Below are 21,833 nucleotides of genomic sequence, written 5' to 3'. Positions count from 1 at the left end.
TTATCATGGGTCTTTACGCACCTCAACAACATAAAGCTTATATTACATTTAAAACCCGGGAAAAATAATTCACAGATTGATTTTTCGCACCCGATTTAAAACAGCCAAATATAAGCCTACTTTAACTGAAACATTGTTGCAAAGACGAATTTTTACCCCCACTAAAAATACTTTCACCCTCATTAAACAGGTCTTGATTTTCCAAAAAGTTGGAAAACCCCTAACCGGAGAAATGCAGTCCACCATCCTAAAGAGCAAAGAAGGTCGGATTTTATCCGTTTGATAGTACTGATGTCTCCTGTATCTTATTTTGCTTCTTCTTTTTTCCCCCAACCGCCCATGAGTCACTGGATAGTCGTAGAGAGACGATTGAGGGCTCTTTGAAAAATTTCCGTTTACAGTTAGTGCCTGTTTTGTAAATTGAGATCAATAGCGCCAGTTCAAAGCGCTTTTACAACCTTCCGCCACGCCAAATACCAGACTTGTTCTTTTAGTGAACTCATTCTTCCTACTTTTAGAGTCAGAATCACATCTCAGAACTCACAGCATATGCTCTCGATCATCTCGCGGTCCCTGGCACGAGTATGAACAGGCGTTTAGTGTGGCTGACTACTTTGTTTGCAAGATATATGCGAGTAAAACTGACAGAACCCTTTAAACAAGATTTTTTCTAAGTGACAAGTTCAAAGTTCGAACTAGGTACTTAGGAAAAAGTTTGAACCTCAAAACTGGTTGGATATAAAATGTATTGCTCAATACAGGATGGAAGTTAGTAGTGAATCATAGTGCAAATTGTCCTCCATTTGATTTGAAGCTGCTGGGCTTTTGTATTGGAAAAAAAAATTCGTTGCTTTACCTTATACTCTTTTGTTCAACATCTTTAGGTAGCAAGAACAAAGTCGTGATGTGCCCAGGTCCTCTAATAGGTTTTAGAATCACCTGTGCAGTCAGGGTCGAATCGTATACAGACGTGGTCGATTAAACAAGAGATCAATAAGTAGATTTGGGAGGATTTCAAGGCGGTTTCTTTACACTAGCTTGGGAATTACAGCGTATAATTTTGCCTAGTATAGATGCCAGAATGCCTTAAAAAAGATGAAGATAAGCAAAAACAAAACTGAAACAAAACTTTCTTTTTTTTTTATCTATTTTTCCCTATTTCTGAAAAACTGAAATAGTGCCGAGGTTAAGTCTTTCGAGGTCCTACATCAGTCTTTAGGAGAGGAGGCGGGGAATAACTCTTATTCAAGCTTCTAGTTTGAGGGCTAGGATAGACTTCACTAGTGCATGGTCGGACCCAATTTTGGAGCCAATGTCAGCGCCTCTAAAAGCTCTACGATTCAGCAACGCCTGAACTAGAGCTTCTGCAACGCCCATGTTTTAAAATATCTTAGAATGAAGTCAATATCAGACCGTGTTCTTTCACCTCTGGATCTCCAGGCATTCCTGTGCAATAGTTTTGAACGAACAGAGTATTGACTATTACTAGGTTGCGCAGTTGAGCAAACTCCTTTGAGTCTTCTCCCTGGCTCAAATCTATTATTGAATCCAAATTTGCTTACAGGTCCTCCCCTTTTAGCTTCATGGCTGTCGATGTAGGCGTTGAAAACGCCTACAACGATCAGAAGGTCACACCTTGGTATGGATGCAAATACATCTGTTGGCTTATCAAAGAGCTCGTCTATTACGAATTCTCCAGTGATTGTCGTGGGAGCATATGCGACAATAATAGTGATGTTGAATAAGTGGCTCTTAAAACAGGTTACACCCAATCTCGAGGAGATGGTTTGCCATTCCAGGAGCCTGATTTGGACTCTGCTATATTGTAGCAGTCTTACACAAAGTTGACCAACACCATCGTCTGAACCAGGTACTAAAAAAGTGAAAGAGATTCTGTCCATCAGGAGTAAAGACAAGTTCATTTGTGACGGTTTCGTATACTTTCTTTTCTGACAGGCCATATGTCGTAGCGTTTGGATTCTCCAGCAATAAATGTTGTTTCCGATCACTTCATTGAGCAAACATTCTAGCATCCTCTAATGAGGGATTGTTGGCGTTCAAATAGAGGGTTGGCTTGCTGACCGTTCACCGAACTCAACCTCCGGTGCATCGCTTGGAACGGATGACGTAAATGTAAGACTTCCATTAGTATTGTCATCCATGTTAATATGGTTCACGGGAATATGTTTTCCCGTGTACCTTCTGGTCCCCAATCCCAGACGGTACCTCTTCTGCGAGTTAGGTAGCATCTGTCAAAGGATAGGTTGACAGAGTGGCTGTCACCCTTCTGCCACGCAGCCATAATTCTCACCCAGGGGCTGTTAAGGGCTGGATCACCTGTGGCTCACGCTCGCCAGCTGGACACCAGGGATCCACCAGTGAGCTTCCACACCGAACGGACACGGAAGCACGACTCCCAACTTAATTTAATGTTTGTTTATAGTTTATTGTGTACTCTGTAAAATTTGTTTTTAACTAGCCTGTAAGCAACTAGCCTAAGCAACTAGCCTAGCAACTTTGCTAAAAAGTAGCTTTTCTTCGTTACCACTTGAAGAAAAATATGCTATTAAAAACTTAAGGCCGGGCCATACCCCCTTTACTTTTTACTGCGCGGTGTTCGGTACCTCTTATGAAATAATTTCACTAAACAAGTTTCCAGACAACAGGCTTGTGTTTTTTAAAAAGTTTCCTGGGGACATTCCCCGAAAATTCTCTTCTACTGAGGGGTTTCCCAGACCCCCCTAGACATGGACCCCCTCTTAATCCCCCGCCACCCAATTGAAATACAGAAATTACCCCCCTATTTGAAGCCAAACTATTCTAAAAACCCTCCAGAATTATTCAGATTTTTACATAATGATTAAATTGAATTTAAAGAACCATAAAAAAAGATATTGTTTTCCTTTCAACATCCAAAACATAAACTTAACTTGGGAAAGTACTATATTAAGATTAAAATATTTTGTGAGAAAAAAGCATCACTAGAATGCAGTCATAAATTAATAAAAGTATTAATACCTAACATTTGCTGCCAAAGATAAAAGATTAATAAAAGTGTAAAAAAGGCATTATATAACAAACGCAAAGTTAAAAAACTATTACGTTTTTGGATTAAGCTAGGAAAACAAAGACTTTTTAAACGACTGCGAGCAAACCTATTAGATAAGACAGTCGTTTATGTAGACTATAAAAATAAAATAAAATATGCGTATCTGCCTGAATAAACAAGGGCAATTGTGGTACCGGTTGGTAAGATACCATTTCCAAAAAACCGGCACTGGCATTACACCCCTTGTTCTGTCATTCCAATGACTATATTACATCAAGGAGCAAAGAGGCTTTCTAAAGCAAACACTTAGGCATAGTCAAGATCAGAGTGAGTTTCATACCAGGAGAACCGGGGGGGGGGGTCAAAAACACCAACAACAGTATTTTTAACCCATAATTTTCAGAAAACTAACTTTTATCCGAAGGATTTAACTCCATACCCCTCCTCATATGAGCATATATGACGCATATATGAGCAGTATAAAGACCATAAAACGAACAATTAAATGTTTAAAACATATAACGGAGTCTATTCAGAAACGGAGAAAGAATAAAATGGAAACCAAAACATTACATTGGTGTACAGAACTGAACTAAATTTTCCAGTCCGATATTTTTGGGATCTTTCCAAGCAATTGTAATGCAATAATGCTCAAGCAATTGAGTCAGGAGTTCAATTTCATCAAAAAACTCGATATTTTCCATTTCTCGGCGTTCAGAAGCGGCGAATAAATGGTACACCTCATTCATTGTCCATACATTGGCTTTATCCCATCCAGCTTCTTCAAACCTAAAAATATTTCAATTTAAATCTAGATATCAGCCTAGTGGTGTGTCCCTCTACTAATAATTGTTCAAAAAATAATATAGAACTAAGATTAGTGCAGTATTTGATACTGTAAAAGGTAAAATTCTCAGAAATGTGAGCAGTGATTAATAAATAATTCACCATTAGGCGTAATTCTAGTTAAGACATACGTATTAAGGACAAGTGAAAATTTTCGAAAACTTAATTGTCCCTACGTAAAAACGATGCCATTTATTCCGTGTATAAGCTACCGATACAAAAAAAAGTTGGAGTAAAGAGGTGATTCAATATAGTCGTTACTTCTTATTCTTTTCCAGTAATTGTGCAACTCGTACCAACAGGGTTACTCCTATGTTATTTTTGCGACCAAAATCCATCCATTTGAGTTTTGGCTAGTGACTACCACTTAACCACAAAATAACCACAATTCCGAAAAATGGCTGGATGAGTCACGCGGTGATGAAAAAGAAATCACTATTGCAGAGTAAATAAGCTCACCTCGGAGTCTTCACTGCTTCATAGCCCAAGTTTGGGTTGTAATAATTGTGATTTTTTCATAATTCGAATTCGTCAGTTTATAACACAAAGTAAATTTTGGACTCGAATAGAGGTCAGGTTCATAAAGAGGATTAACTTTACTGCCTTATTTATACATTTAGCGACAAGAAGAAGAACCAAATAGACCGAGTTCAACCCGTCATTTCTTGTGAATTTTGTAAAATTTGTTTTAGAGATGATGCTATTATCGTAATATTTTTGACATAAGGGAAGTTAATTAGTGTTTAGCTATTGAATGTGCACGTTCAGTCTGAGTAAGATTCCCAGTTACAAGACTTCTTGCAGTTTTTTTTTTTATTAAACTTCAGGTTATACCATGTATTAAGAAGTTGGAGGGGGCAATAGCATTGCTAATGCTTGGACTCCACTCCTAATGTGAAATAGTATCGATTACGACTTGTAAGCTATTTCCTTATAGCCTAAAGAAAACTTTCCTGGCAAAAACCTCACCCATGGATCTCCCCGAGCCGATGTTACTCAATAGCCACCTCAGACTGCCACACATGGCGCTGGGTTGGGGAGGGGATACCCTATATCTACAGCCAAATGGGAATTTCTGTCTATACTAAAAAACCGGCTTAATCTATAAAGCTGTACTTCGGAGATATCTCCACTTAATAAGATATAACTGTCTCAATTTAGGAGATTGATCCTTCCACAACAGAGTCCCAACTAAAACTCTCATAACCTGGGCCTAGGCTAGGAAAAATGTATGGACCCAATAAATCTGGAAAGACCTATTATTTCTTCAGAAGTACAAAATGAACTGAAAAAAGAACAAAAACTCTTGCTAACCTCTAAGATAGCTGTGACCTTTGTCATTCTGAACAAGCCAGGGCCCGTCACGATACGCGGTAAATAGCTGACTTTACTAAATGAATCGGCCAATTACAAAATCATCCAAAAGACAGGAAAAGCTGTCTGGACTAACGGATGACTCAAAGTCTGGGTGTGAATTCTTTTCAACTTAATTAACTAGCTTATTCAAACAAAGAAGTCAAAAGGTTCTCGCGGAAAAAAGGAACAAGGAAAGAAATGGTCTTAAATAGCATTTATCAACATTTTTAAAAACATTATGTCATGCATCTTTGGGTCCAGGGGCCCAACATGATGATTCTAAGTTTTTATCTTCAATTGGTATTTTTGTTTAAGCTGCTATTTTACTTAGGGATGGAACAAGGAATCTTACTATTATAGTTAATCGTAGCTAGAGTCTGCTTTAAAGCTTAAAAACAAATACCTTTACTTACAGCTGTCAAGAAATCTGAAAACATCATAAATCTGTTCTTCATTAAATTTAAACTGATTTATTTTCAAATTTTTAATAAATAGTTTAGTTTTTCTTGGACAAAGCTTGTACCATAAATTCTTAGTATTTTTGTTAGTTTTATGGCTGTTTAACCTTTAGTTTTCTAAAATTTCTATATATTTTCATGTGGGACAGTATTTCATAAACAACGGTATCTTTTGTATTGAACTTCTCATAGATACTGAGAATAAAATGCCCCTAGGACTTGACAAAATTCCAAATTTTTTAAGGAAAAATTGAAAAGAGGCTCGAAGTAATTAGTCTTCAATTTTTTCAATTTAATTTTTTGAATAGATCCTGAGGTATATAGATATATTTGAGACACTAATATCTTCCACGTTATCCATTCTGGATAAATGACCGCAAATATCCCCCACGATTTAACGAAATTAAAGACATGATTTTATTATTTCTGTTTCCTTCTTTTGGACACATGCGTTCCCCATTCATTGCATTTCCCGTTCATCCTAAGTCTTGAATTGTAAATTTCTTCTTTAATATTGCCTAAATGTAAGTTGAAATTTCCTGAATGTACCTTATTTGTTATAGTTATTGTTATTTATTGTTATCGTTGTATAACCTTACTTGTTATTGTTGTCAGATATTAACAAATAAGACTGCGACTACTCGAGACAGTGACTGCAATTATTTTGACTATGATTACTTTTACTTACGATTACCTTCAGGAATTCCTGAGGGGAGTATTGAACAAAATCAAAGCACACTAGGGGTAAAATCAAAACTCAAAATTTTCGACTATTTTTAGAAATGTCGAGAGGGATTTTAAACAAAATCAAAACACACTATTTGCACACTGGTTGTCAAAAGGGAGCATCAGCAACATCTCAGGGATAGGTTAGTGTATTAAGCCAAAATTTCAAGACATGCTTAGGAGGATATTCAAAAAGTGGTCAGAGTATAGTAGCCCCCTCCCCCATTTCCCATATTTAGATGTCTCCTTCCCAGCACTAGTCGGAATTTTGAAAAAATATTTATTCAAAATAGTCAAAAGTCTACTGACTATACTTCTGTAGATACCACTGCCTTCGACGCACGGATTGTAAATTAGGCAATTTGCCCATTGTTAAAAAACAAGATTTATAATTACGAAAAGGGGAAGATTTGATAGTGGGTTTGTCCAAAAAAGCTAAGGGTGTCAAGGTGAAACTTCGATAAATGTTAGGGGATGCAAAACTAAATCAAAAGACACTACGTATACACTGCGGCTGCAAGCGCGACTGGTTACGACTCCAATTGTGACTACTTTCGACTGCGACAACTTACAACTGCATCCAACTGCTACTACATCTCCATTTTCATCACTATTTTCAGGGAATGTTGAGCAAAATCAAAACACACTATGTGCACGCCAACTGTTAGAAGGGCGCATTAACAATATTTCAGGAATGACTGAGGGAATTAAGTTTAAACTTGCAGGACATGTTCAAAAGGGCACATCTGGACGTATCTATGTTAATCTCAGGAACGGCTACGGGTACTAGGTTGAACTTCCATGAAATGCCAGGGGGATGTTAAATAAAATCAAAAGATACAATACGCACCCAAATTTTCAAAACAGCACATCTGCAATATCTCAAGAAGCGTAAAGGGCATTAAGTTGAAACTTTCGGAAAACATTAAGGAAAATATTGAACTTAATCAATATACAACTATGTGCACCCCGTTGCTCAATAGGGCGTAGGTGCAATATATCAGAATCGGCTAACAGTATTAGTTAAGACTTTCAGGGGATGCTGAACTAGATCAAAAGATACTATGTCTTCCATCTATATAAAATAGTGTGTGAAATAGGTAGAATATCTTAGGAGCAGATAGGGTATTAAGCTGAAACTTTCAGGGATTATTGAGGTGGATGTTACTCCATTAAAAGACAAAATGTGCCTCTTGGTTATCCAAAGATCGTATCTACAATATCTCAGGAACAGCTAATGGCATTTATTTGAAAATTTCAGAGAATGTTAAGGAGGATGTTGAAATAGATCAAAAGACACTAATTAGAACTAATAAATTAGAACTGAATATTTTAACTCTTAAGCCCAAAACGTGAAAACTGAGAGATATTCAGTATATTAACCAATAAAAAATTCTAGCAATAAAAAACGAACAGAAATTAACTTCTAACTTTGACTAGGATATACTTTAAAATGTATTTATTCATTTATATCAGTATCAGTTATCTTTATGTTTGATACGACCATTGATTTCTGTTCGTTTTTAATTTGAATTGCTATAGGGCTTCATGTCTACTGTTCTCAAGTTTATTATGACTCTTTACTTTTGCTTGAAAAATGAAAAAAAAAATTAAACCAAAAAGATCCGACGTCTAGTTATTAAGAATTGGTCGACGCGAACCTTGGTTACATGTATTAACGTGCGATAGATGGAGACCATCGGCAAAACTTCATGTGAAAGCAAAAAAGGCATAGCTAGATCTTTATTCCCTAAAAACAGGATTTTAGGAATCATCTAAACATTGACCGAATTTCACAAATTATGGCCGTGAGCGCCTATAATCGCAGCTAACAGCACACAGAAGGCAATCTCCAACGCTTATTTTTTAGGCATATCTGAGCCGTTAGGAGACCAGTATTACCTTATCAATGAAGAAAAAGTAAGAAAAAAACAAGAAAACACGTTAGTGCGTCGTAAAGTGGACTTCGACTTTCACAAGATTAGGTCGTGTTTGATAGCCACAACAATCTTGTCATTTTTGGCACTATTTCATAGTTTAGGGAGTATTCGTAGATTAATTTCCTATATAGATACAAGATAAAATAGAAAAAGCATTGCAATACGGAGGCAGGTAAACACCCACCGGGCATCGGTGGCGATCCACCGGTAGCGACCGGAACCGTAGCGATTAAGTAAGTAATAAAAAAACGAACTTAAGCCCCATTAACAACAACTGCTTTGAACAACTAAAGGCCAATTCACAATGAAATTTTACTAGCACCGGAGTTTAGCTAGGGCTAATCTAAAGCAATCAGAACTTTCTGATTGGTTTAAATTAGCGCTAGCTGAATCTCAGTATTAGTAAAATGTAATTGTGAATGGGGCATTAGAAAACCTTTCCTGGTTATAGGAAAGAAAAAGTCCGAGGAGCTCGTCAAAACACAAACTGTTTCTAATCTATCACAGATCAATAAGTCAAAGGGAGCATCCTTGTGACAATACAAAGCTAAAAGCATGGCAAAAAAAAGTATTTTACCCCATATATTGAGATAGTAGCTAATACCAGCGGTCATTCAATTACTAAAGAATATTTTTAGTCTGTACCGTTCCTGTTTGGTACAGCTTCTTTTTTTTTATTAAACAGAACTATCCAGAGTTCTTTTCAAGTTCATTTTTTTTTATTAACGAATGATGCAGTACAACAGTACTTAAAGCCATGCATCGTTAAACGTGACTTCGTCGACCAATACCGAATGAGCTTTTGAAAATTTCAACTAATTTTCAAAGCACTGTTTCAAATTTCAAGAGATTCTAGAAACACAATGAACCAAATCGGTAACACATTAATGGTAACTATTAAATAAATATTAGAAGAACCTTAAACCTGCAAACATTCATAGCTCGGTGATCTTTTAGACAAACAAATTTATTAGACCCATTATTTTCCAAAATGCTGACAGAAATTGAGAATTAATACAATACCAATGATGTAGTAGGCTTACAGTTGGTGAACTACACTAGTTTGACCATATCATGTCTTGATAACATTTGAGGGAATGATCCAAACTAAATTATTTTCATGAGTACCTCGAAAAGCATTTTTATATGTCATACAAATCGAGAGTTCGTAACATTTTTACGATCGATATTTTATAGGTGTGAAGGGTCTAAAATAAAGCTTTCCATTGGTCTTCAAGATCACGTGGTTTACCACCATCAGATTATTTTCTTACTATTTGAAAAAAAAAAAGGTAAAGGATACGGCATTAGACTTTACAGTCCGTACCGGCGGTGCCGATCTCCGTTTCTTGGCCCTTCAGCCAGGAAGTGCAATGGGGGGTTGGGGGCCAGCCATCCTGTGCTTTCGCACACCCTTCCTGTTTACCTTCCCCAGATTTCTCCAGGTACCCATTTAGAGCTGGGTCAACTCTGGCTAAGCTTACAGAGTCACGCCACTGACCCCCGTCCCAAACTGAAGAATTGGGTACACTGGGATTCGAACCCGCGTCCTCTCAGACAAGGGATCCCGAATCCAGCGCACCAACTCACTCGGCCAGGACGGCTAAAAGAGTAAAATGATGAATAGGCTAAAAGATGATACTCAACTCAGGCTAACGATGAATCAAAATTTACAGAAAACTTTGCAATTTGAATTGATGCTTGTCAATAGAATCATCGAGAATATTCGAATGATGTTAAATAGTTTGAAAAATACTGAAAGAAAAGTAAAGAACAACAGTATTATTTTCAATTTTCTTCTGCATGGTCCACCTCAGCTAAGAAATTACCAATATAACTTTCGAGCTAAGCGAAGAAACTAAATCTATAGTCCCATTTGGGGCAATCCCTTTCCCCAAAATATAAAATCTGTAGTCACTATTCCACCTCTCCTCCCAACAATTTGAAAGTTCCAGTTCGATCCCATTGGTTGTTCAGAGACGCTAGAGATATGCTATTTTGAGAACCTGTACACATCTGTATTTTATTTTCTCTGCTACCTCCTAAGTGTCGAATTTCGAGGTCCACTTGGCTCATAAACGCTCCCTGAAAACTCCAAATTAACTCCCTAAGTTGTTCTCAAGATATTGCAGGTATTCTATTTTGATAACTCTCTTTCAAATCACCTCACTACTTCACTCTGAATATATTTTAAGTTCCACTAGGGCTAATACTGTAAAAACTTTTAAGCAAATTGGAGACAAAATTCTCTTTGACCTCAATCGCTCAAGCCGTTCCTGAAATATTTTGGTTACAATCCTTTGATAACTTTAGAAAACATAGCGTCTTTCGATTTACCTCACTACAAAATCGCGAATAAGTTCTCAGTCCAAAACAAATATATAGGGCAAAGAGGTTCAGACGGATCGGGGACAAATTTTTTTAAACAAATCCACTCCCCCAGTACAAAATTCGACAACTCTCCACCGTCCAACACTCCCTGAAAGAGTCTCCAAAACCATTCCATAGACATTCAGATACACTATTTTGATAACACGGATACATACAACGTCTTTCAATTTATATAACCATCTTCTCAAAGTCAAATTTCGAGGTTTGCTTGGTCCCCATTAAAGATTTAAAAGTTCAACTCTATCCCCGAGTCATTCTTTAAAGAGTGCTGTTCAGGTAACCAAGAGGAAAACGTCCGCCTCTACTAAAACCTATCTGTGAAGTATTATTAAGTTACATAATTCAGGGCCAGTGTCACTAGGGCTGCAGAGGGTCATATTGACCCTGAAAACATATTTATTAGGCTTCTCGCCAATTCTGAACGAAATGGCTATCTCAAATTTTGATTCAATATTATGGGCGTCACGGAAGTTATCGCAGTAAAAAAAAGGGACTAGAAGGGAGGCTGGTCACCCTCCAACTATCTTCAGCCCGTAGAAAGGCCACTTGAAATTGTAGTTTCTGCGATCTAGGCTTACATAGAAGTGGTCACAAAATGAAATGATAATATACGGGAGGCACATGGTTCTTGATGTCACACAAAAATTTACATAGAGCACGGCTGACTTGACTTTCTCAACCAAAAGTACAATAAACATTTAACTCATTAAAATAATTAACAAAAACGAAATTGGTACAAAGGAGAAAGAGAGGTAAATCGTACGTCTCCTTTAGTAATAAAAGGAAAAAAAACTACGCTTCATTAACTCTCACGGAGCACAGAGGAAGAAAGAAAGAAAGAAAGAAAGGAAGAAAGAAAGAAAAATAGAAAGAGAAGAATAAAAACAAAGAAAACATTGACTCATGGAGATAGGGAATGGATTTACTTTACACAACGAAAAAACTAACTTTAAAAGATTCAGTATCGGTTTTTTTTTATAACAATTAACATCTTGCAGCAGAGCTCTTTGATGACTATAAATAAAACTCTGCTAGATAGCATCATTAAATTTGAGAGTTCTAGATTAACTTAGATAAGACAATCGAGAGGAAAATAGAACGAAATTTACCTTCTTTCGTGGGTTTCTTTTGTCATGCATACTTCTACTCCAGCAAGTGGACATCCCCTTACCTCTAAATTTTCAAGCATAATTTGGCCGAATCGATCGCCCATATTAATCTAAGAAAAAAGAAGATTAAAATATAGTCAGATTTCTAATAAGACAACAGCTATTATATTAAGTCATTGTTGTCTTTGTTCGAAAATTGTTCGTTCAATATATCATTTTAAACGTTGATATAAAAGTTAGCTGCGACTATAATGCAACTACTGAAGACCCATATTTTCTTCAACGATTAGTTTACATAGGAAACGACTTCCCAGCCGAGTTTATTCCAAGAAAGTTATTTTGACACCTCTCTACGATTGTTTGCAATCCTTTTCTAAAAAAAAAAAAACAATTATGACTGACAAAAATAGCTGCATATGATCCGAGCAAACAGTTTCTAAGACCATATTTAATATAGAAAATGACGAATTCTTTCCCTATTTTAATCTTTTTGTTTTTCAGTGGTCAATAGATTTTATTAGCATTTGCTTTAGGGTTAATGGTTCTTTCTTTCTTTTTATGTTATTTATTATAATAGTTTTTTAAGTGTGTATCTTAAAAACAATTAGAATTTTATTACCACAAAGGTGATTTCAAATCTGAATATTTCGAGTCCAATTCAGAGCTTAAATCCTTTTTCACCAAATATACAGCAAAAAAGGATTTTTATAAAACAGGTTTGAAAGAGAAAGGGGAAATAGAGAGAGACAGAGAGAGGTAGAGGGGATAGAGACATAGATGAGACAGATGAATACGAATATATATTCACGAAATTAGTTTTTTGAAGTTTAGTATGAATGAAATGATTGATTGAGCTATTGTAAGCCTCTCGCATACTATTTTGAAGATTTAAGGTAAAATTATTGTAAAAATCGAGTTTTCTTTAATTGGAGAATTAAAAGACTTGCCTTTTATCCATTCATAGCATATTGGCATAAAGTCAAATTTTCTTACTTCTATCATCTGGGTCTCAACAAATATTATAGCTTGACAAAAAAAAGAACTTTATTTTTTAACAAATAAACATTGCATTTGCTTCTTAATTATTCCGTTATGAAGAGATTTATTTATAACAGAACAAGATGAACGCAAATTTAAAGATGCAACCTGCAATAAGAAAAGGGGAAGAAAACTTTTTCTTTGGTCATTCAACATAGAATTAACAACATAGAATTCTTGGGCATGAACTGATTAATTTGAACATGGTAAATCTATATAATAAAAAATGAAAACCATATTTGAACAGAATAAATCTAAACAATAAAAAAAATTAAAACCTATATTTGAACATAATAAATACAAATAATAAAAAATCAAAACCTATATTTAAACATAATAAATCTAAATAATATAAAATCAAAACCTATATTTGAACATAATAAATCTAAATAATATAAAATATATAATCAAAACCTACATTTGAACATAATAAATCTAAATAATAACAAATTAAAACCTATATTTAAACGTAATAAATATAAATAATATAAAATCAAAACCTATATTTGAACATAATAAATCTCAATAATGTAAAATCAAAACCTATAATTGAACATAATAAATCTAAATAATAAAAAAATCAAAACCTATATTTAAACATAATAAATCTAAATAATAAAAAATCTAAACTTATAATTGAACATAATAAATCTAAATTATAAAAAATCAAAACCTATATTTGAATAGAATAAATCTAAATAATGAAAAATTAAAACCTATATTTGAACATAATAATTCTACATAATATAAAATCAAAACCTATATATGAACATAATAAATAAAAATATTAAAAATTAAAACCTATATTTGAACATAATAAATCTAAATAGTGAAAAATTAAAACATATATTTGAACATAATAAATGTAAATAATAAAAATCAAATCCTATATTTGAACATAATAAACGTAAATAATATAAAATCAAAACCTATATTTTATTATAACAAATCTAAATAATGAAAAGTCAAAACCTATATTTTCACATAATAAATCTAAATAATGAAAAGTGAAAACCTATATTTGAACGTAATAAATTTAAAAAATGAACAATTAAAACCTTTCAGGAAAAATCTGAGCAACAATCTATTATACACCCTAATTAGCATGTACATGCAGCCAAACTCTCTTCATCAGAATAATTTCAATGCGAGAACACTTTGGTTACAGGGCGAGTTGAAACCCAAAACTAGGCAGTTAAAAACAAACATTTTCTGAATTTTTCGGTAATGCCTAAGCCTCCTCCTATGTCAAAGTATGATACTTTATTTATAGTCAAATTGAATTAAAACTTACTGGTGGTATAATATAAACCAGCAAAGTAGCGTTAAATTCTTAACTTGCTACAACATAATCAGCCTGCTATCCTATTAAAAATTCAGACCCAAAACAATGCAAAATTTTTAAGAAATTATTTTAAAAGTTAAAATTTAACTCGTTAGGCCCGTGGTTTGCCAGATCAAGTGTTGAGAGGATATTTAAATATCATTTTGTGAGCCTCAACGTCAGTTGACTATCTCAAAGGCTGGACCATCTGCCTCCTATGGGAAGCAAATTCTCCTATGGGATTACTTGTTATTGAAACTATTGAGAATTTATGATCAAACAGTTCGTGGTAACGAACTGTAGTAAGGAGCGATCCGGCTCAATAGTAACCAAAACTCTAAAAAATTGAATTTTGATATCAATAGCTACATCAAAAGAATCGCATTTTAATGCTGATTTTGAATATATAAGTTTCATCAAGTTTAGTCTTAGCCATCAAAATTTACGAGCCTGAGAAAATTTAGGAAAATAGGGGGAAACACCCCCTAAAAGTCGTAGGATCTTGACGAAAATGAAACCATCAGATTCAGCGTATCAGAGAACCCTACTGTAGAAGTTTCAAGCTCCTATCTACAAAAATGTGGAATTTTGCATTTTTTGCCCGAAGACAAATCACGGGTGCGTGTTTATTTGTTTGTTTGTTTTTTTTTTTTTTTTTTTTTTTCCCAGGGGTCATCGTATCGACCAAGTGGTCCTAGAATGTCGCAAGAGGGCTCATTCTAACGGAAATGAAAAGTTCTAGTGCCCTTTTTAAGTGACCAAAAAAATTGGAGGGCATCTAGGCCCCCTCCCACGCTCATTTTTTTCCCAAAGTCAACGGATCAAAATTTTGAGATAGCCATTTTGTTTAGCATAGTCGAAAATCATAATAACTATGTTTTTGGGGATGACTTACTCCCCCACAGTCCCTGGGGGAGGGGTTGCAAGTTACAAACTTCAACCAGTCTTTACATATAATAATGGTTATTGGAAAGTGTACAGACGTTTTCAGGGGGATTTTTTTGGTTTTGGGGGTAGGGTTGAGGGAGGGGGCTATGTGGGAGGATCTTTCCTTGGAGAAATATGCCATGGGGGAAAAAATTCAATGAAAAGGGCGCAGGACGAATCTGGTCACGTTAGAAAAAAAACGTCAAATTAAGAGCTTAATATACAATGCTGGGTGTTCGGAGCCTCTCTATTATGGAGTATAATTTGAAAATAACACAACTATACGAGCGATAAAACATATATACCACAACCATAACTACTGCTAAGAGATAACACAACTATAAAGCGAAAACAGGTGAAAACTAACGGGAAAATAAACGAACTAAGAGGTGGAAGGGGCCCAGAGAAAAACTATAATCCTTTTTCAATTTTGAGCCTAACTTCCGCAAAGGAGTAATAATGTCAGAAGCCCCGAAATACCGAATTATTTTCTTTTCAAACAGTTCGTGGTAAGGAACTGTAGTAAGGGGCGACCCGGCTCAATAGTAAACGAAACTCTAAAAAACGGAATTTTGATACTAAAAGATACATCAAAAGATTCGAATTTTTACGCTGATTCTAAATATTAAGTTTCAATCAATTTAGTCTTTGTCATCAAAAGTTACGAGCCTGAGAAAATTTGCCCTATTTTGGAAAAAAGGGGGAAACATCCATTAAAAGTCATAGAATCTTAACGAAAATCACACTATCGCATTCGGTATATCAGAGAACTCTATAGCAAAAATTTCAAGCTCCAATCTAAAAAATGTGGAATTTTGTATTTTTTGCCAGAAGACAAATCACGGGTGCGTGTTTATTTATTTGTTTGTTTGTTTTTTTTGTTTTTTCCCAGGGGTCATCTTATCGACCAAGTGGTCCTAGGATGTCGCGAGAGGGCTCATTCTAACGGAAAGGAAAAGTTCTAGTGCCCTTTTTAAGTGACCGAAAAAATGGAGGGCAAATAGGCCCCCTCCCATGCTCATTTTTTTCCAAAAGTCAACAGATTAAAATTTTAAGATAGCCATTTTGTTCAGCATAGTCGAAAACCATAATAACTATGTCTTTGGGAATGACTTACTCCCCCACAATCCCTGAGGGAGGGGCTGCAAGTTACAAACTTTGACCAGTGTTTACATATAGTAATGGTTATTGGGAAGTGTACAGACGTTTTCATGGGGATTTTTTGGTTTGGGGGGTGGGGTTGATGGGAGAGGGCTTTGTGGGAGGATCTTTCCTTTGAGGAATATGTCACGGGGGAAGAAAAATTCAATGAAAAGGGCGCAGGATTTTCTAGCATTACTATAAAAAAAAAAAACAGTGAAAAAATAAACATGAAAACGTTTTTTCAAATGAAAGTAAGGAATAGCATTGAAATTTAAAACGAACAGAGATTATTACGCATATGAGGGGTTCTAAAAATACTTTAGAATAAAGAGCGAGGTATTTAGGAGGAGATAGATACCTCGCTCTTGATGCTAAAATATTTTTAGTGATTTCAACTATTTATTCTACGGCCTTTTTGATTCAGGGGTCATTCTTAAAGAATTGGGACAAAACTTACGATTTAGTGTAAAGAGCGAGGTATTAACGAGGGTACAAACCCCCTCGTACACATAATAAAAATATAAGAATATAAAAGTTTGTTACGTAAGTTAATTCTTAAGTTACGTATATTTTTTACTAATAAAAACGTTCGTTGAATATTAAAAGTTCTAGTAGCCTTTTTAAGTAACCGAAAAATTGGAGGGCAGCAAGGCCTCCTTCCCCACCCCTTATTTCTCAAAATCGTCTGATCAAAACTAAGAGAAAGCCATTTAGCCAAAAAAAATTAATATACTAATTTCATTTCAATAATTTATGTGCGGAGAGCCAAAATCAAACATGCATTAATTCAAAAACGTTCAGAAATTAAATAAAAAAAAACTAGTTTTTTTAACTGAAAGTAAGGAGCGACATTAAAACTTAAAACGAACAGAAATTACTCCGTATATGAAATGGGTTGTCCCCTCCGCAGTCCCACGCTCTTTACGCTAAAGTTTTTCATTGTTTTAAAAAGTAGAATTGTGGCAAAGAGTCAAACTTTAGCGTAAAGAGCGTGGGACTGCGGAGGGGACAACCCATTTCATATACGGAGTAATTTCTGTTCGTTTTAAGTTTTAATGTCGCTCCTTACTTTCAGTTAAAAAAACTAGTTTTTTTTTTATTTAATTTGATTGAAAAGACAATTAAATTCTGTTGGCAAAGTTTTCAATAAAAGCGGGTTGGACCACAGAAAATTCGAAGAGCTGTCAAACTGATCAAATGACATTTCTTTTCGGCTGGTTTTGGGCATTTTCCTAGCAGGTATATCAATCAATCAATCAGTTTATTTCTGACCCATCAACAAAACAAAGGAGGAACAAAAAGAGAAAATAAACAACAACGAAAAAGAGATATTACAATCATCAAACACAAACATAACTACATACTATACGAAGAGGGAAGACCAGTGGTGGTTGAGTTTTCTAGCGGAGGATTTGAAATCTTCCATTCTTTTATCAATAATATTTGCAGGCAGAATCAATTTAAGTTTTTGTAACAGGGGCGAATTACTGGTCCAAGGAGGCAGATGCAGCAGATACTTGGCGAACTTAAAGTCGATTTGGTTAATATTTTTTCGTTTGAAGCAGAACAAAGTGCAAATGGGGGATATAGCAAAAAGATAAAACACAGTTAGACTGTTATAAAGTTTGGAAAGGTGAAACCGACTAAGATTTATGATATTAGATGAAAGAGAAGCATGTGCGATCCGAATCTTTTTAGCGAAGTTTTGAATTACAAGCATAATGGTTTCTTTAATACTTCTTCCAATGGGCATACTAAGATAAACAAAGCTATCATAAAGTGAAATAGATGTTTCAGAAAGTTTAAGTTGTTTGTGAGAATTACTCTCAAGATTGAAAGCGATTGCTATGGTTTTATCGACATAAAAATTCAGACCGATTTGCTAGTATTGATGCTGGAGTTTTTGGAAAAGTTCTCTTGCTTCCCAAAAAGGCGCAACTTAGATTCAAAATATCATCAGTGTAGGTAAATAAAAAAACATCGATTCCACCATAAATACACGTGCACTCGACAGAGTATCGAGCAGCAGAAACTGAGTTGTCAAAAAGAGCAGGGGAAATATTAGAATATTAGAAGATTCTAAGGGCAACCCTTTCCTGAATTTTAAAAAGAAAATTCTGCTCTGTTTGATAGAAAAAAAATTATGCTTCCTAATGATATGTGGTTTCCCTAAAACTAGATATGCTTATCTACAGCACAAAACGAGAGAAGTTACAAGGTTTTCTAAGTTTTCAGGAAAAGTAGATGTTGGTTTTTTGTTTTCTGCCGTTTATTCAGACCGCTTATCCAAGCTCCACATGTTATAGCAAGACCACCCAATCAATTATAAATAGTTTGGTCACACAAACTAATAAAGTTTACAATGGACATGATAGGCTGATTATTTATGGTATTGTATCCCCTTAATATTCTGAGAATGATAAATGTTTCCGTTATCCCATGAAGGCATCGTGATTTTACAGAATAATATGTTGGGTATAGTGAAAAATACATTAAGAAGTTTGGAAACGCTGTCTTATATATATATATATATATATATATATATATATATATATATATATATATATATATATATATATATATATATATATATATATATATATACAACACCTAGACCTATACACCAACACCTATACACCACCACCAACACCTATATATACACACACACCAACACCTAGTTGGAGGGGGCGCTTCGCCCCCCCCCCAAGCCCCCCGCGCGCGTAAGTCGTTACGGGCCATATTAGTTACGCGCCATTGTAGTTGTGTCCCTGTATCCCACCTGTGAATATAGATATATATATATATATATATATATATATATATATATATATATATATATATATATATATATATATATATATATATATATATGTTTTTAACTACGTAAAACTTGCGAATATATAATATTCTTCGCTGTCCCATTGTCTGTGCATATAAATAGATTGTCAGGTTTACCGACTCTTGAACATGCAACATATAATTGTCCATGGGAAAACAATCCGTATACCGCAATTTTCTAATGATTGCCCTTGGGCTTTGTTGATAGTAATTGCTAATCGAATATTCCCTGTGTCCCCGTCGTCATTTATATATCCCCCATGTGCCCTTCGGCGTCCCCGTTGTAGTGGTGTCCCTCTGTCCCGTGTCGTCATTTATATTCCCTGTGTCCCGGTCGTCATTTGTGTCCCGGTGTCTCGGTCTGTAATTTCTCTTTGAGGGTCCCGGTCGTCATTTATATTCCCTGTGTCCCGCTTGTCATTTGTGTCCCGGTGTCCCAGTCTGTAATTTCTCTTTGAGTGTCCCTGTCGTCATTTATATTCCTTGTGTCCCGGTGTTCCGGTCTGTAACATACGACAATAGATCAATTGTATTGTAACTTTGTTCACGATCCAATTCTACACATGTAGAAATAGAAGCAGTACGATTAGGTGAAGGCATTCCCAAATGCTTGAGAAGTTTGTTTGCAATAGATAAGCACAAATCGTAAATCATAACTGATGTGCAATTATAAATTTCTATTGTAAAGTCCAAGGTCATATCTGACCTTTCTAGCCGTATTCGGTGGAGTATATTCTCGGCCATTTGCGATTTGTACTTTTCCCATAACTCTATAGGAAATGAAGGAGAGGAACTTTTGCCGGAAGACACGGGCCGTAATGTCATCTCTATGAACCGGCGATTGTCCAGGATGTAAAAGCTGCTGTATCTAATCCCAAAATGGATTATATGTAAATGTAATAAATGACGAATCATTAATCTATAGGCATAATATTTCATTGCGCAGCATTTCTTATCCATTTCTTTGTTAGTGGCTGGATTTATTAATTTAATATTAAAGTGACAGCCATCGGCTCCATCCCAAAAAATGATAGGATATTGTAGGGCATCGTAGCATCGATGAGTTTAAGCAATTCATTGTTTCGCCTATAAAGAATATTATCTCGAGGTAAGAACTGATCACCGACCATAACGATTGCCACTTCGTTGATAGTTGTGTATCAGTAGACATCAATTCGATTGCTGTTTTGAATAGAAGCGCTAAATTATTATTTTTGTGGAAAAGATGTTGCAACTGGGAACCGATAGTCCTTTCAACGTCGTTTTTTTTATTTCGTCACTATGAAATACATATCGCCGAACCTTTGTTTTTTAACTAAAATTTGGTAGACATTGATGACCTTATCCAAGTCAAAATCCCAAACCCAATCATCATCACTATCATTTTCAGTTTTGATACGTTTTGACTCTCGCTGTCCAGGTTGATTTTCATCTAACTGCGCGGTTTTGCGTTCTTTGGCCGCAAGCCTTTTGGCATTAACTCTTACAAAACACTATGGTACCAAACCTCTTATGTTAATACGTTTACACCAATGCAAAGAGCAGTGTTTACTTACTTGTTCATAGTTTAGAAATATACATGTTTCAAACATTCCTGCCAAAAATTTCAGCAAAGGAAGAGATTCGGCAGGTTTTAAATAGACTAGAACACATTCAGCGATGAAAAGTGTTGGCAGTGAGCTGGAAAGTTTGCACCCAGCCATCTCTCTTGAGACTTGATCCACTTGTCGCAGATCGGCAGCTACTAGATGATATAAACCTGAATGGAGCGATTTGCCATCTGAACATATTTCATCATCTAAAGATAAAATTATGTCTATGGGCATTTAAGAACTCAGAACAGGAAAAATACAAATAACAATTAACAAGTCATATACAGGAGAGTTTTTTGGAACTACCCATATGCATTCCAAAATCCAGAGGTGGATGCATCATTGTAAGACTCCGAATTTAACAGAAAAATATTGATAGTTGAGGCAAGTTTACTTGTGCTAGTGCATATAGAATTACCAACTCTTAAACCAACAGCAATGCTCAAGATCAGTGTAAGCAAAAAAGGGGGGGGGGCAATATTGGCACAGCATCTGTCCTAATCAGAAAATTTCGCCTGAGGGTGAGTCTTTTTCCTGCTTTGTTTAGAAAGTCTCTTTCATATTTCTAAATAAACTGATATTCTGGAAAATGTTTTAAACTTGAAAGCTGCTTTCATTAGAAGATGCAATTTCTAATCAAACAGATATCCTGGAAAATGTTTTAAACTTGAAAGCTACTTTCATTTGAAGACACAGTTTCTAAATAAACTAATATTCTGGAAAATGTATTAAGCTTGAAAGCTGCTTTCATTTGAAGATACAATTTCTAATCAAACTGATATTCTGGAAAATGTTTTAAAACTGAAAGCTGCTTTCATTTGAAGATACAATTTCTAATCAAACAGATATTCTGGAAAATGTATTAAACTTGAAAGCTGCTTTCACTTGAAGATACAATTTCTAATCAAACTGATATTCTGGAAAATGTTTTAAAACTGAAAGCTGCTTTCATTTGAAGATACAATTTCTAATCCAACAGATATTCTGGAAAATGGTTTAAACTTGAAAGCTACTTTCATTTGAAAGCTACAATTTCTAATCAAACAGATGTACTGGAAAATGTTTTAAACTTGAAAGCTATTTTCATTTGAAGATA

The 21,833-nt window shown here is 35.1% G+C and overlaps 2 protein-coding genes across 2 annotated transcripts in view; both read right to left on the bottom strand.

The window, feature by feature from the left end:
• Positions 1–1,355: 1,355 nt before the first annotated feature.
• On the bottom strand, positions 1,356–1,961 carry LOC136036782 (craniofacial development protein 2-like). Its single transcript, XM_065719110.1, has one exon. The coding sequence runs from the start codon at positions 1,959–1,961 to the stop codon at positions 1,356–1,358; it is 606 nt and encodes a 201-aa protein (XP_065575182.1).
• Positions 1,962–3,557: 1,596 nt separating this feature from the next.
• Positions 3,558–21,833, bottom strand: part of LOC136037210 (leucine carboxyl methyltransferase 1-like) — a 30,084-nt gene continuing 11,808 nt past the window's right edge. The window contains exons 3-5 of the mRNA XM_065719797.1: positions 20,702–20,943; positions 11,876–11,985; positions 3,558–3,838 (exon numbers count right to left, since the gene is read on the bottom strand). Of these exons, the coding sequence (XP_065575869.1) occupies positions 3,619–3,838; positions 11,876–11,985; positions 20,702–20,943 (572 nt within the window). The 3' untranslated portion in view covers positions 3,558–3,618. The remainder of the gene's footprint in view (positions 3,839–11,875; positions 11,986–20,701; positions 20,944–21,833) is intronic.

Source organism: Artemia franciscana, chromosome 16 (assembly GCF_032884065.1).
Source record: "Artemia franciscana chromosome 16, ASM3288406v1, whole genome shotgun sequence".
Lineage (NCBI taxonomy): Eukaryota > Metazoa > Arthropoda > Branchiopoda > Anostraca > Artemiidae > Artemia > Artemia franciscana.
Note: the sequence above shows the minus strand (reverse complement) of the source record. Positions and strands in the feature narration are given on the sequence as shown.

Coding starts and splice junctions, on each gene's coding strand:
- LOC136036782 (XM_065719110.1), bottom strand. CDS start 1,961: ATGGCCTGTCAGAAAAGAAAGTATACGAAACCGTCACAAATGAACTTG.